Source organism: Rhinatrema bivittatum, chromosome 7 (genome assembly GCF_901001135.1).
Source record: "Rhinatrema bivittatum chromosome 7, aRhiBiv1.1, whole genome shotgun sequence".
In the NCBI taxonomy this organism is placed as follows: domain Eukaryota; kingdom Metazoa; phylum Chordata; class Amphibia; order Gymnophiona; family Rhinatrematidae; genus Rhinatrema; species Rhinatrema bivittatum.
This window is the reverse complement of record NC_042621.1, coordinates 151,781,362-151,797,029: the sequence shown is the minus strand read 5'-3', so window position 1 is coordinate 151,797,029 and position 15,668 is coordinate 151,781,362. Positions and strand designations below refer to the sequence as shown.

The window sequence follows — 15,668 nt, the reverse complement described above, 5'->3', positions numbered from 1 at the left end:
TCTCCGGCCGTGGGAAGATTGGCTGCCGCGTCATTCTTCTGCCGCAAGTCTTCGGGCGTTCCCGGACCGGCTTGACGCTGCTATTCACCATGTTCCTGGAGGCCTAGGGGCGCGCACGCGTGGTGCGGCCCCGACTGAAGTACCGGCAATGGCGTGAACCTCAGGGGCGTCCCCCGAAGATGACATCACCCACAACGGATATTTAAGGTCTCAGTATTTGCTAACACAAGGATTGACAATGGACTTGCTTTGTCTTTCTAAGCAACTCTGCCTCCTCGGACTTACCAGAGGTACCCGCTCCTCGGGGGCCTCGCTCTCTCCTTTATTTTTCAGGTGACAGTCTGGAACCGGTACTCGCTCCTCAAGGGTCTTTGTTCCCAGACTTGCTTCATATACTCTTCTGCCTGGAAGTCATCACTACCAACTATATCAGCTACATCAGTGAGTTACTATCGTTCTCTCACTGAGCTTTCTCTGGAACCAGGTACTCGCTCCTCGAGGGCCTATACATTCCAGCTCCTGTGCTTTATTGGGACATTGTGTGAGTGTTACCATCTGCATACCCTGCCTACTCACTATATATCAGTTTCTCTACAGCTCATCCTCCAGGGATCGCTGTTCCAGTATCTGAGGGACTACAGCCCAGCCGAGCTTTCCAGCTCACTACTGCCATCTCTGGTGGTTCAATATACTGTTTAATAAAAGAACTAATGTGTGTCTGTCTCCAAACACTGAGCCTGACCGGTGGTCCCTCTCAGAATCTTTCCCCGGGGGGCGTGGTCATCTGCCACTGGCACAAGGATCCACCCACAACTATCCCAAACAATAACAACGTCTTAGACTTCTGGCATTAGCAAACAAACATTTCAAGGTGTGTTTTTGTTTGTATTTTCATTCTGATTTTTAATTGATAGGGATAAGTTAGATTTTTTTTAGCTCAGGTAGGTTTTTATTTACAGGCACTTGGACTACTTTTCTTATTATTGATACTCACTGTTGGGATGCCCTAATTCTAATGCATCATTAGTATCCTTTGAAGATACCTGCCTCCGAACCATGCGCTGCTGAGCGACTGTCAGCTTTCCCCTTTGTTCTAGCTTAAAAGCTGCTCTATCTCCTTTTTAAAGGTTAGTGCCTGAGCTAAAAAATTCTAGCTTATCCCTATCAATTAAAAAGCAGAATTAAAATACAAACAAAAAACACACTTTGAAATGTTTGTATGCTAATGACAGAAGTCTAAGAAGTAAAATGGGAGAATTAGAATATATAGCAATAATCTGAAGAGATTATTTAAGCCAACAGAGAAAGCTACGCAGAGATATGAGGCAAAAATCAGAGGCATGAACACAGAATAGAAAGAGAGTGGCATAACCTGGTAAGGAAGAAGGTCTCAGAGAGCTCCACCAATAGAAAGAGAGTGCCACCAATAGAAAGAGAGTGGCATAACCTGGAAAGGGAGAAGGTCTCACAGAGCCCCACCAATCTTAAGTACCATATAGAGCAGCTGCAGCTTCGTTCCCCAACCTATTGGCTCATTACAGAAGAGTATCTTGAGTTCTTAACACGAACTAACACTGCAGAAAGCCTTGAAGAAAAAGTCCGCCAACAGAATTTACACCAAATACGCCAGAGAATGGTAATGGATACCATTAACAGTGCAGAAGTAAGCGACTCAATAAGCGAAGTTGACTCTCAGCACTCTTACACCTCTAAGTATACAATGGGGTCCGTATGGTCACACGGGTCAAGATACTCAAACTGTTCTCAACTCAGCTCAGTCATCCTTCAAAAGAAAGCAGAGTGGCGAGCAGCCATAACACGCGTACAGTGTGCTGAACAAGCAACAGCCCTTAAAAGAGAAGGGCTCAGAATAGAAGAACAACAGAAGTCTGCTGCTACAGCTGCTGCTACAGTTGCTGCTACAGTTGCCGCTGAGGCGCGCGGAAAGGCTGAACTAGATATCACCCTGGACTTGTTGCATCAGAAAGGAGAAGCAGCGGCCCTTGAAGCCAAAATTAAGGTATTTGATGCGGCCCTGGACCAAGGTGATGGGGGAGACCCACTCAGCTCCATGGCCCAGCAGGACACGACCCAGTGGACGTTTGAGTATGTCACATCTCACCCTCCAACTCATGCCAGCGCCAAAACGCCGCCTCCCTCAAAGCAACCCTCGCATCATAGGAGAACAGACTCTCCCTCACAAATGGCTGGCTTGGCCAAAGAAATCAGACCTGAAACGCAAAATGCCACAAATACTGAACGCCATGGCAGTGATCCCCCGGCTCTGAATCACACGGATGCATGGCAGTCAACTCATGTGCCAAGCACACGCCCCAAGGAAAACACTTCCATGCAACCAGGGATCCCACCATCCCATGGGGATAGGGAACGAGAAAGAGCTAAGCAACCACACCCAAGAAGGGCTCCAATTGAGTACCCTGTGCCAAAACAGGAGACAATTGATCAACCACGGCCCATGCCAATGTACAACAAGAGTGACGTGCACAGTCAACCACAAGACACCAACCCATCAAGACCTACTACCTTTCAGAACGAGTTTTCAGAAAGAGAAGACTTAGCAAGGTACATGACCCACCGAAAATTCATAACCACAGGGCTTTACGAGTTCAATGACCACCCTGAGAGTTGCAGGGCATGGAAATCTGACTTCCAAGATGCTGTGAAGGATATGAGATTGACTCCGAAGGAAGAGATAAACTTGATGGTAAAATGGTTGGGACATGATAAATATTGTCCTAGATGAAAAAGACAGCCCTGTACAGTGAATGATTCACTTACTAGTTTAGTATACCATCTGCTCAAATGTGACTATTAAGATCACTAAGGGTCCCTGTTTTGGGCTTTATCCCAGCAACAATTTAAAAAGTAATGCATTAAGAGATCAGCAGACAAATATAAATTTTTATTCACTAGAATTGCTTTAATATAGCAGGAAAAGTATATTTAATCAATTGATGAATTTTGATGACAAATGATACTTTGGAATTCATTTTAAATTATTATTTTCAAATCAGAATGATGGACAAGTTAAACACAGAGGTTAACATGCATGATCTTGATTATCTGAAGTAGATTTTCAATATTGCTTCTTTGATCCACATTGGCCTTGTTTCTGCTGGTCTGTGTATTGACCTCCACCTAGAAAATGAAGCACAGAGTTAGTGTAAAGGTAGCAGAAAATATTTTTTCTGGCTTTCCTGTTCAATTCCTTCATACTTCCTTCCCTGTATGAGGATAATTTTTATCTGGATATTTTCTTATATATTTGTTTTCCTTTTTAGATGGTAACATGGTAAAAAAAAATTCACTTATCACATTCACCATAAACATTGCTCTTAGCTGACTTAGGGGCCTATGTACTAAAGGTTTTCTCACATTTTGTATCTGGAAAAAATGCATAGTACACAAGGCCCTTTGAGCACTGAAAGAATCCCTGCATCTAAGACATCAGCACAGGGACTGAAATTAAAAAACTGGAAAAAAAATGAATGAAAAAATTGAATATTATTTTATGTGTAAATTAAAGCATTATCTAATTGTATTTAAATTAGTGATTTACCAGTCTGAAGGCAGGGAGATTCTATAATGTTAACAAGAGTGAGACGTATAAACCGCACAGTACACCTTGGTGAAGATTTGCCATCATTTGGAGTGAGGAAAGTCTCACAAAGATGAAATTTCTACAATGTTCTCTCTTTCTAGCTTGATGGACTCTATAACAGGGTACCACCAAGCTAGAGTGAGAGAACATAGTACAAAATTTTTTTTTTTTTAGACTTTCCTCATTCCAAATGACATCAAATCTTTGCCGAGGTGTACTGTGCTCTTCATACGTCTCACTCTACATGTGAAACTGGCCCCTAAACCACCACTAACACTTCATCTCGACCTATCAGGTGGCCCTCCTATAAAGATATAAATAGGTGCACACAGTGAGGCCCTCACCATAGTTTCTCTCTCTCTCTCTTTCTCTCTCTCCCCCCCCCCCCCCCCCCCCACTCCTTCTCCCCAAGGCCAAAAATGTATCATGAATTGTGTTATGACCATTTTGGACATATCACACTGCTTAACACCAGGGAAAAAGCTGTAGTTGTTTCCAACATTAAAACCATGTGATAGAATGCATTATGAAATCGCACGTCGCGATATAGCCCCTAATTTAACTAAAACCTACCCAAACTCCTCTGCCGAACCTGCCCATGTGAAAAATTTGCATTCGCGCCATGCACTACTATACTTTTCGCATGTGTTATGCGTTATTGCGTGCGTTAACGCCATAACACATTTTGATAAATGATCCTATTGAAGTAATAAAAGTGGTTAAAAGCAGGCCTTGTTCTTTCTGATAATGAATAGTAATATAGTAAATGATGGCAGAGAAAGACCAAGATGGGCCAACTAGTTTGCCCAGATAAGATTCATCCGCTTTGGGTAGATTCACATACAAATTCCCATGATTTGTGCTCTTTGCTACCTATAAGCAGGCACGTTAAGTCTGGAAAGATGTACTGACTGGCAGGAGAGGTCTATCCTGTGCAGTTTAAGTTATCTTTGACAGATATAGCTGCAGATAAGGAGGACCAGAAATGGACTAGTTCTGTGTATGCTTCTTAATTAGAAAATGCCTCATTGTTCAATTTAATTGTTAATTTTCTGCTTTCTTTTTAGTACTTTGAGGAAAATGTTTAAAGAATTAGACACATTCTACTTGTACTGCTAATATTCCAGAAAACTAATAAAAATGTTTACAAAAAAAAAAAAAATAGAGTTAATATGCCAACATTAGCAATGAGCAGGTATGTGGATTATCAGCCTCCTGATAGTAAGTGTTTAGTTTCATAATAGATAAATTATCTACATAAAACAGAGGAATTCTAGAGGGAATTCCAAGGGAGTGTGCAGATGTATATGTACTTTAATTTTTTTAAATTTATAAATGTAGATGTAGTTCCACTAATGAATCTCATTTTACAGACCCTTTAACTTTTCCATTTTGGATTTACTTGCATAAAAAAATGGTTTTCAAACTATTTATATGGGTACATTATTTTTAAAACAAATGTATGCAGGCTTTCAAGAATGCGCATAACCTTGTAGCTAGGTGCCTTACTGGAAATTTACCCCAGTAACTCAAAATAGTCATTAGAACAGGGACTCTAAAGTGAGAGTCTTGGGTTCACTTGGGATCTGCAAGAGGGTGTCAGGGAGTCTACCAAATACATCACAAGCTAACATGACATTTGACATTTGAAAAAGGGTGCCATATAACATTTATCTCTTCTAATCTGTATTTTTTTAACAAAATTATTTCTTTAAATTATCCCCTATAAAAAGGAGATATCTCATATAACATAAAGTGGTCAGGTTATTATAAAAAGTAAAATTGAAATGGGAACCTAACTGCCTCAAATCAAATGTATTAAAATCACAATTGAAATATTGAATAATGCCGTACTTCATAAACAATAGGAGGCTTTTTTGTAATAGAAACCTCTCCTAAGAATATAAATCAGTTCTTACTCAGTATATAAAGTTATCATTATTATTATTATTACTGCTAAGTAAAACTTGAATCCTCACCTTGACCTTTCTGTTGGCATTGGTTACTAATTCCCTGAGAGCACTGGGACTGCTGATCGCACTGGGACTGCTGACCGCACTGCCCTCCATCATTGCCACCCTTGGAAGATGTGTTTGTCTCTAGCAATGCAGAGCACAACAAAATAGAAAGAATGATTATATGATACTTTTGTCTTATCTGCTTCAACATTGTCATGAACCTTCCTTCATTGCTACCTGAGGTTTCCCCCCATTTTTAAATTGCTTCCCTGTAGTGCAGACATCACAGCAAGCATCTTTGACCAGAGGAGATAGAATGTGATTCCCTTCTGAAGCTGGAATGCAAGCACCCTGAATCTGTCCAGTAGGTGTCACTAAGGGGATTCCCTTCATTGGGGGATTATAAATGCTGCTTCCACAATATACCAGCCCTGTCTGTCTTGAATCCAAGTTCAGGAATTGAACTTAGGTCATGCACCCTGCAGTGTGTAGCAGTAGAACTGCCACTGGGTCATCGAGCCAGCACTGGGTGTGGAAGGATATTAAATATAAAATATGATTCATGTCGTTTGAGAAAAATGTTCTATTTACAAAAATCACACAGCAGGTTTTAAAAGGATTCTAAGGAAAAATTATTAAAATAAATTAAAACTTACGGCCACAGCCTTGTTGGCATGAATCAACTCCAACCTGTGAGCTCCCTGTGCTCTGATACGACTGTCCTCCACAACCACTGCCTTTGCCACTTGTGGATGTTTCTGATGTCATAGAATAGAACAGAATAGGAAGAGTGAGTCTGTGAAGCTTCGGTAATCTTTGCTTGAACATGTCCTCACCATTCATAATCAACTGGAGGTTTTCCTGTGTTTGTAACTTGTTTCTTGGAAGATATCAATGTCTCTTGCAGAGCAAACCAGAATAGGAAGAATGATTTAATAATACTTAGTCTTGTCTGCTTCTATATATCATGATTCTGATTTATAACTAACTGGAATTTTCCCTGCATTTTAAAATTGTTTCCAAGTAGTGCACACATCACAGCAAACATCTTTGGCCAGAGAACATAGAACATAATTCCATCCACAAGCTACTATGGAAGCATCCTGAATCTGACCAGTAGATGTCACTGTTGGAATTCCCTTCATTGGAGGACTATAAATGCTGCTTTACAGTATTCCAGCCCTGTCTGCCTTGAAATCAAGTTTTGTAATTAAACCCAGGTCATTCACACTGCAGTGTGTAGCACTGCCACTGGGTCATGATGCCAACCCTGGGTCTTGAAGGCTATTATTAAATTTAAAATATGATTCTTGACACCTGAGAAAAATGTTCTCTCTTATCTACAAAACTCACAAAGAAGTTTTTTAAAAAATTTGTAATATAAATTAAAACTTAAGACCATAGCCTTGACCTTTCTGTTGACATGAATCAACTCCAACCTGTGAGCCCCCTGTGCTCTGATTCAATTGTCCTCCACAACCCACTGCCTTTGCCACTTGTGGATGTTTCTGATGTCATAGAATAGAACAGAATAGGAAGTGTGAGTCTGTGAAGCTTCAGTAATCTATGTTTGAACATGTCCTGAAACATCATACATAAACAACTGGAGTTTTTCCTCTATTTGTAACTTGTTCCTTGGAAGATCTGATTGACTCTTGCATTGCAGATCAAACCAGAATAGGAAGAATGATTTTATTTATGATACTTTAGTCTTGTCTGCTTCAACATATCATGAACGAACCTGCATTTGTAACTACCTGGAGTTTCCCCAAAACCTGGTATGTAAGCGCTGTGAAATTGACCAGTATGTTAATATGTTTCACTGATTCTCTTCCTCTGGGGGGGGGGGGGGCTGTAAAATGCTGTTTCCACAATATTCCAGCATATTCTGCTTAAGGAATTGAAGCCAGGTTGGGCTTGAACCCAAATCTCCCACACAGCATTGTTTAGCACAGCTACTGGTTCAGGTTAATCCTAGGCAGTGGCATTGCTGCAGATAAGCAAGGCATGACAAGTGCCCCTTCAAAAATATGACTTGAAACCTTTGGCTACCACAACCTTCAGTGATGACTTGGAGGAGGGAGCAGGGCTGGAAATAAACAGGACAATTGGGCTGAGTCCCAAATAACAGGAGGCTCGATAATCTATCCATAGTGAAACTGAAGGCAGTACAGTCCAAGCAGCAGCTAACTGCAGGCCGGTGCCACAGGGAAATGAAAGAGAGTTATTGTATTGTGACTTGTAAAGGAGAAATATCCCAGCTCTGCTCTGCACACATTGGGAAGGAATTTTTGTGATTTATATTGAAATCAATCCCATCCTATGTAGACTCCAATGTGTAGCAGTGAGTGAAAAGGCTAGTCTGAGGTTGGGTAAGATATTTTTAAGTATCATGCAGCTCGAAGAAAATATGGTAAAATGAAAGTGACAAAAACACTCTTTCATCTAATTAAAACGTTTTCAACTTTTCAGAACGCACTATCTCTAAAAATGAGACAGCAGCTTTTAAAACATTTCTTATGGATGTGGAGAATATTGGGTTTTCTTTCTGTAATATATCCCTTCCTTACTAAAGTAAGATGTATGATTACTTTAATTGAAAATTTAATAAAGTGTGAATTTAAAAAAAAGTTTCTAAGGAAAAATTATTGAAATGAACTAAAACTTACGACCATAGCTTTGACCTTTCTGTTGGCATGAATCACCTTGAACCTGTGAGCCCCCTGTGCTCTGATTCCATTGTCCTCCACAACCACTGCCTTTGCCACTTGTGGATGTTTCTGATGATATAGAGAAGAACAGGAAAGGAAGTGTGAGTCTGTGAATCTTCAGTATTTTCTACTTGAACATATCATGAAACTTCATTCAAAATCAAATTAGAATTTTTTTCCTCTATTTTTCATTTATTTTTAACTGGTAGCCAAGTCATCATTGCTACATTAATTGACTAAAAGCTAAAAACCACAATTCTCTTTGTAATCTGGTAACCCATCACATTGAATTTGTACAACACAGTGATGGTTGAGACTCCCTTCCAGGTAATGTAAATGTTTCTGCAGAGCATTCCCAGTTCAAATTGTCCTGTAGAGCTGAGCCAGGCAGAGCATCTGAACTCACATCTCCTGCCACTGGGTCAATTGGTCAATCCAGGTTCAAAAAGTATTTTATATTTATGTTGATTTAAATTTAATGAAATCACTATAACAATAATAGAATCAATTTTCATTGCCTTAAAACATTATCAGTGCTTATTCATGCAAACATCTCCAGAGATTATATAACAGTTTTATAAAAATTTCTAAGAAAAATATATTATAATTAATTAAAACTTACGACCATAGCCTTGACCTTTCTGTTGGCATGAATCAACTCCAACCTGTGAGCCCCCTGTGCTCTGATATGACTGTCCTCCACAATCACTGCCCTTGCCAATTGTAGATGTTTCTGGTGACAGAAAATAAAGCAGAAGAATTATGATTCTATGAAGTTTTGCTATTGCCTTCTTGAACTCACCTTCATTTGCTACCACAGGGAGATTTTCCAAAATTGTAATTGTTTCCTCTGTAGTCAAGCCATCATATCTAGAATCCTTGATCTAAAACCATAGGTCAGAACTCCCTCTGGAATATGGTCCAGATACACTGACATGGACAGTAGGTGTCACAGATATCCTTTCAGTGAAGGATAAAGTCCCAGGCTGGGAAGCTTAAATTATGGAGATTAATGAATGGAGGCACAGATGTTATCAACAGGAGTGTTCTGGCTTCCTGGATCTTGGGATGATGGTTCAAGGACTCCAGAGGAGAGGTGGGGGTCTACTAATCACAGAGGTGTCACAGTGACAAAATAGACTGACAAGCCTACTTAGCTTGCCTTTAAACTAGGATAGTCAGGAATGGCTTTAAAAAGCCCCAAGGTAACTAAATGTACTCAGGTAAGTGAATCTTTACACAGAAATGGAATAAAAAAGGCAACATCTGGAAAACTATGTACCCTAATACTCAATATATATGGTAAATATTGTCCTAGATGAAAAAGAAGTCATAGAAAATGGTGACTTGGAGGTAATTGCTGTTAAGAAACCCATGACTGAAATGTAGTTATACCAGGCTACTATATCTTCAGGAAGTCAAGGATAGGAAGAAAGGGAGAAGGAGATGCACTGTATATAATATAATATATAATATAAAAGCAACAGAACTACAGGTTTTACAAGGTAAAAAGGACACACTGTGGTTTAATCTAGAAAGAAGGAATGGAATATCTAATAACTCTGGTGTGATTTATTGGTCTTCAGCATAGTTAGGAATGCAACTTCAAAAGGATATAAACCAGTTGGATCAGTCCAGAGAGTGGCTACTAAAATGGTCAAACATATTTGTTCCAAAGCATAGGGAGAAAGACTTAAAGATGTAAATCATATATACCCTAGAGGAAAGGTGCAATCTGGGATATATAGTAAAGATGTTTAACCCCTAAGGTATCAAAGCAAAGGAGGTGAGTGCCTTTCAATAGAAAAGAGACTCTAATGAAGGATTGTGGGATTTGGATGAAAAGGGGTGGACTCAGAAGTAATCTAAGAGTAATTATTTCTTTGTAGAGAGGGTGGTGGATGCATGAAACAGACTTCCACTGAAGGGGACAGAGAAAAAGACAGTATCTGAAGTCAAGAAAGCATGGGACAAGCACAGAGATTTCTGAAGGAGTTATAGGAATAGTGGAACTGAATAATTAGTGTGGATCAGCAGACTTGAAAAACCTTACGCTGTTTTTATGCTGACACATTTCTATGTTTCAGTGATGGTAGGAAATCTCTAACTCCCACTTAGCAGAGTGCCACCTAGCCACTAGGTCATTGGGCCAATCCCAGGTAAGGAAGGAAATCCTTAAAATTAAAACTCAATCACTTTATCTTAAGGAAAAATTACTAAAATCACAGTGCCAATAACAGAATCAACATTCCACACATTAAACTAAAATAAAACTTACGATCAAAGGCTTTAACCTGGCATGGGTCATTGCCTTGGTCCTGTTGGCATGTTGTCTTCTGATTGCACTGTCCTCCACCTTTGGCAGACATGTTTCTCTCTGTCTGTGTTGAGCAGTACAGAACAGGAAGAGTGATTCTGTGAGGCTTTAGTCTGGTCTTCATGAATTTGCCTTTTTATACTCAAGAACTGTCCTACCTGTGTGAAATGAACATCACATGTGCCTTGGTGGAGCTCTTGAAAAGCAAATAGGAATTAAGAATCACCCATATAATTAGAAGTCATTCTGTAATTATTTTCTGTTCCAAAGGTAAGGAGGATATCACCCAGTGGAATTTCTGGTTCAAATTAATTAAAATAACATGGTGTCTTGTTAAATTTATAAATTGTACCTTGTAACTTTTTTAGAATTAATCATTTTCCAAATTTAATCCATTGAAAACAGAGTAAATTAGTATTTTTTTTCCTGATTAAAAAAGCAGATCAAATCAGAGATTGGGGGGTAGGGATGTGCAGAGGGACGCCATATGTTGCATTCGGGATTCGTATTCATCGGGGGGCAGATACGTTGCATTCGACAAGGGGGACCCCCAATACGTTAATGCATTAATTCTTATTCATTTCCCGGCTAAAATTGAATTAAGTACAACCCCCCAACCTCCTGACCCCCCTCAAGACTTACCAAAACTCCCTGGTGGTCCAGCGGGGGGTCCAAGAGCCATCTCCTGCACTCACTCCCTCGGCTGCCGGTATTTAAAATGGCGCTGATAGCAATGGATGGCAATGGATGACCGGCACCATCTTGTGCTCCTACCATGTGACAGGGGCTGACCAATGGCACCGGCAGCCCCTGTGACATAGTGAGGGCAAAGGCTATCGGTGCCATTTTGATTACTGGCAGCCGATGGCCTGAGTGCAGGAGATTGCTCCCGGACCCCCACTGGACCACCAGGGACTTTTGGAAAGTCTTGGGGGACCCTCCTGACCCCACAAGACTTGCCAAAAGTCCCTGCTGGTCCAGGAGTGATCTCCTGCACTTGGGCCGTTGGCTGACAGTATTCAAAATGGCGCTGATAGCCTTTGCCCTCACTATGTCACAGGGGCCGACCGTAGGCAAAGGTGAGGGCAAATGCTATCGGCGCCATTTTGAATACTGGCAGCCGATGGCCCGAGTGCAGGAGGTCGCTCCCTGACCCCCGCTGGACATTTGGCAAGTCTTGAGGGGGTCAGGAGGGTCCCCCAAGACTTGCCAAAAATCCATGGTGGTTCAGCAGGGTCCGGGAGTGATCTCCTGCACTCGGGCTGTCAGCTGCCAGTAATCAAAATGGCAGCGATAGCCTTTGCCCTTACTATGTCACAGGGGCTACCGGTGCCATTGGTCAGCCCCTGTCACATGATAGGAGCACAAGATGGCGCCGGCCATCCATTGCTCCTACCATGTGACAGGGGCTGACCAATGGCACCGGTAGCCCCTGTGACATAGTAGGTGAAAGGCTATCGGCGCCATTTTGAATACCAGAAGCTGAGAGTGTGAGTGCAGGAGATGGCTCCCGGACCCCCCACTGGACCACCAGGGAGTTTTGGTAAGTCTTGGGGGGAGGGGGTCAGGAGTATGGGGGGTTTGTTTAAATTGGCTCCTTTAGACAGCCAAATCATTTGGCGAAGATTTGTTGTATTCGTGGGGAATCGCGATACGTTTCGCTTCCCCACGAATACAATGAATATGGCCCTATACGTTGCAGATTACAAATACATAGGAAATAAATGCACACCCCTACCTGGTGGCAGCATGTGGCAACTCAGTAAATTTCCATTAGCAGATAGAGTTTTCTAGCAATTGATTCTCTGCTAGTTTAATCAGTCCCCAAAGGCTTAATTGACAAGTCAAGGCTTTGAAAAATTTCTTGGCAACAATTATTTGCTGAGTCAAGTGAATGAAAATATTTGTAGCCTACATTTAAAAATTGGAACAGAAAGCCTGAGGTATATTGGAGAAGCTGAATAATCCCACTTCATAAACTTTTAGGATAATCCCCACTTTTAACTGCATTATATATTATTATCTTCAGTGCAGAATGCATTAATCACATTTTTCCTTTTCAGACATACATAGTTATTCTCCTGAGGTCACTTACATTTTGAACAAGGTGGAGAAACTAAGTGAATTATATTAGAAGAATGATGCCAACAGAAACAAAGAGCAGGAAGTATTATATTTTGATAATATAATTAGGTACACTGGATGGGTTGAGCTAGAACCTGGTAGAGCACTTTAGTACCTACCAGGGTTTGCAGAAGATTTTCCTTCCATTGCCCAGGAGAAGATGGGATTGCTGTGGAGGAAGCTTTCAGGCTCTTGGCAGGGTTATGGAAGTAATCCATAAACTATTCTTCTTGCACAAGGAAAAATGAGTTCTAAAGGAAATCAAACTATTCTCTTATATGTGTTCTTGTTAGGACACCTTCAACTTTTCCAGAAAGCTTTTCAGTGGATGTAATTCTCAGAAAGTATTATTAATCTCTTTAGCTCTGTGTATTCATATTTCTTCTCTTGATACCATTAATGTTTTTAAATGTTAGAGTCAGCAAATGAGCATGCTTTTTTCTGACCAATATTTATATTACATTTCCCATGTAATAAACCTTCTTTGTTTATTATTAAAGGTTTTTTCGACTATAGTTGAAGGTTTATGAATCATAGCCATTTAGGCTGTGGGCCATCTTTAACAGATGTGTCTGTTTGCAAATGATACCAAAATCTGTGACAGGGTAGACAGCCTGGAAGGTGTGAAAAACATAAAAAGTGATCTAGTGAAGCTTGAGGATTGGTCCAGACTCTGGCAGCTGAGATTTGTGACAAAAAATAGAATACAGTCATGCATTTGAGCTGCAAACAAATGGTTAGTACAGAAAAATTAAACTGTTCTTTTTAGCCACTGTTGTGATAAAGATCCTGGGAGTCCCTGATGAAAAGAGCAGGGTAAAACATGGTTGGAAAAGAGGGTGGTGATCTAAGATGTGGGGTGGGCGTTGGGGGTGGGTGAGTGAGGAGATGGGCCCGGGAAAGAGATGATGAGGTACAGCAAGGGGGTTGGTGACATGGGTTGGCACAGGGCAGAGCTGGAGGGCATATTGGAAGGGGGAGGCTAGTGACTGTGCTCTCACTTAAAAGGTTTGTGCTTACCACACAAACCTAATTTCTTTCACTGTCCCAGCTCTTCTGGCTCTGCCCTATTGATTCTGCTCCAGGCGCATGGCCATACAGGGTGCAGCTTGGCCAGAGCCACAACTGCAGCTCCATCTTGGCTGCATGTTTTAGGAAGGTAAAGAACAACCAGGCATTGTCATATAGGGGCAGTCAGTACAGCCACTGCGTTGGTGCATCAGCAGCATCAGTTTGCCCACTGCCGCAAACATGAATAACTGGACCCATTAGGCATCCTACGGTATTGATGTGGTAAGGATAATTTTAAAGCTATCAGATTTGGGTGGGCTGTGATTTTGGGTATTCCATAGGAAGGCTGGGGAACCTCATTCTCAAAGATGCCTTGTGACACGCAACCCGAACCCTGGCGGTGGCTGTTCTGATGTCGGAGGGTGCTGCAATGCTCTGTTAGTAATTCATTAAAAAAAAAAAGAGTGGGTTAGCTAGGCTGGCAGGCCTAGTGAAAACCCTACTGCCATTACTCCAATCCTGCTCCCTAATTCAGCTGGGCAGATAGTCATACAGCTCCAGCTGTATTTAGTTTTGCTCTAACAGCAACTCTGGTAGCATAAGAAATCAAGTTTGCTGTCAGCATTTTACCTTTTTTTTTGAGTTGGTGGGGACATCGCTCTGCTTTGCTATTATTTAATTCCATTCTTCCTTAACCAGCTATATATTAAATATAGGTCCATATAATCTGGATAAACATTAATGAATAACTTGTGAACTGCTCTGAGGCAGTCCTAAAATTGTTCAGATAACAGACAGGGTCATTCATTAAAATGCGTTAAGGCCTTAATGCCCACGCTATGGCCCTAATGCCCATGATAATGCTATATTGCATGCATTATTTTTTGCATTGCAAGATGCATATGCAAATTTTTAAAAAATTATTTAAAGGGGAGGAGTTTGGGTACAGTTTATGAAAATGAAGAGTGTTTAACATCGTGTGCAATAGCATAATGCATATTTGGGTAGATTTTAAAAATGCTGCGCGCGTAAAAAATGGGGGTTACGAGCGTGGCCGGGCCTTGCATGTGCCGTATGCATTTTCAACGGGGCCAGCTATACGCGTAACCCCTTGTTATGCCTGTCGGTCGCAGATGGTTGCGACCGCATGTACTTACTTCTTGTACCACTCTCCTGCCCTCATCCGGTCTGCTTGCGGCACGGCTCAGTCTACACTGCCATGTTCTCCGGGACTCCTCATGGCGGCATGGAGACCGCTACCACCCTCGACGACTTCGGGCCTTCCTAGGCATGCACGCGCATCACTGGCCCTGCCTTTTAAGCCTCTTCAGCGGGAACCTCGGGGGCATCCCTGATTGATGATGTCTTTTGACTGCTATATTTATGTTCCACCTTCGCCCCCAGCTAGCCGACTTGGCAACAAGTTCCGTATGTGTCTACAACTCCTGCCTTGTGTTCCTGAGACTTCGCTACCTAGCCTTGCTCCTGGACCCTGTCTGGCACCCACTCCTTGGGGTGTGCTCCTATGGGGACTCACTCCCCTGGCCTACCCCGCTCCTCAGGCTGGCCCTGCACCTCCTGGGTTCTATCCTGCAAGGCTTTCTACTGCTCGGAATTCTCCCTGGAACACCGCGGCAACCAGTGAGTTCCACGACTGGGCTTCCCCGTTCCTTGGGGTTGTGCCTGTGTTTTACATAAGACTGTCTGTGCATCCCCGCTCTTCAGGGCCACACCTTCAAGTATCAAGATACTCTCAGAGCTTCCCCTGCTCCTCGGAGCTGTGCTCTCAGGCCCCGCTCCTCGGGGTTGTGTCTACTCTAGACTGCCGGGATTTCCCCACTCTCCGGGACTCTGCCTACATCTACAGGAGAGATATAGCTTGGGCTTTCCTGCCCCAAGGGTTGGCCTGTGTGTGTGCATCAACG

The 15,668-nt window shown here is 41.9% G+C and overlaps 1 protein-coding gene across 4 annotated transcripts; it reads right to left on the bottom strand.

The window, feature by feature from the left end:
• Positions 1–2,902: 2,902 nt before the first annotated feature.
• On the bottom strand, positions 2,903–10,738 carry LOC115095536 (RNA-binding protein FUS-like). 4 transcript variants are annotated; one of them, XM_029609421.1, is made up of 7 exons: positions 10,570–10,738; positions 8,914–9,024; positions 8,250–8,360; positions 6,986–7,088; positions 6,237–6,245; positions 5,602–5,721; positions 2,903–3,159 (listed from the first exon to the last, which is right to left on the bottom strand). In XM_029609421.1, the coding sequence occupies exons 1-7, from the start codon at positions 10,597–10,599 to the stop codon at positions 3,098–3,100; spliced, it is 546 nt and encodes a 181-aa protein (XP_029465281.1). In that variant the 5' UTR covers positions 10,600–10,738; the 3' UTR covers positions 2,903–3,097. The 4 variants fall into 4 exon arrangements, with proteins under 4 accessions (XP_029465281.1, XP_029465279.1, XP_029465280.1 ...); XM_029609419.1 differs by having other exon boundaries at positions 6,237–6,338; positions 6,977–7,088; positions 10,570–10,737; XM_029609420.1 differs by lacking the exon at positions 6,986–7,088 and having other exon boundaries at positions 6,237–6,338.
• Positions 10,739–15,668: the final 4,930 nt, after the last annotated feature.

Excerpts from the sequence above, each read along its gene's own strand:
- LOC115095536 (XM_029609419.1), bottom strand. The coding sequence starts at position 10,599 with ATGACCCATGCCAGGTTAAAGCCTTTGATC. Across the intron at positions 9,025-10,569 it reads CCAGGTTAAAGCCTTTGATC|AAACATCTACAATTGGCAAG; the intron begins GTAAGTTTTATT and ends TTCTGTCACCAG. Across the intron at positions 6,339-6,976 it reads GAAAGGTCAAGGCTATGGTC|AAACATCCACAAGTGGCAAA; the intron begins TTAAGTTTTAAT and ends CTATGACATCAG.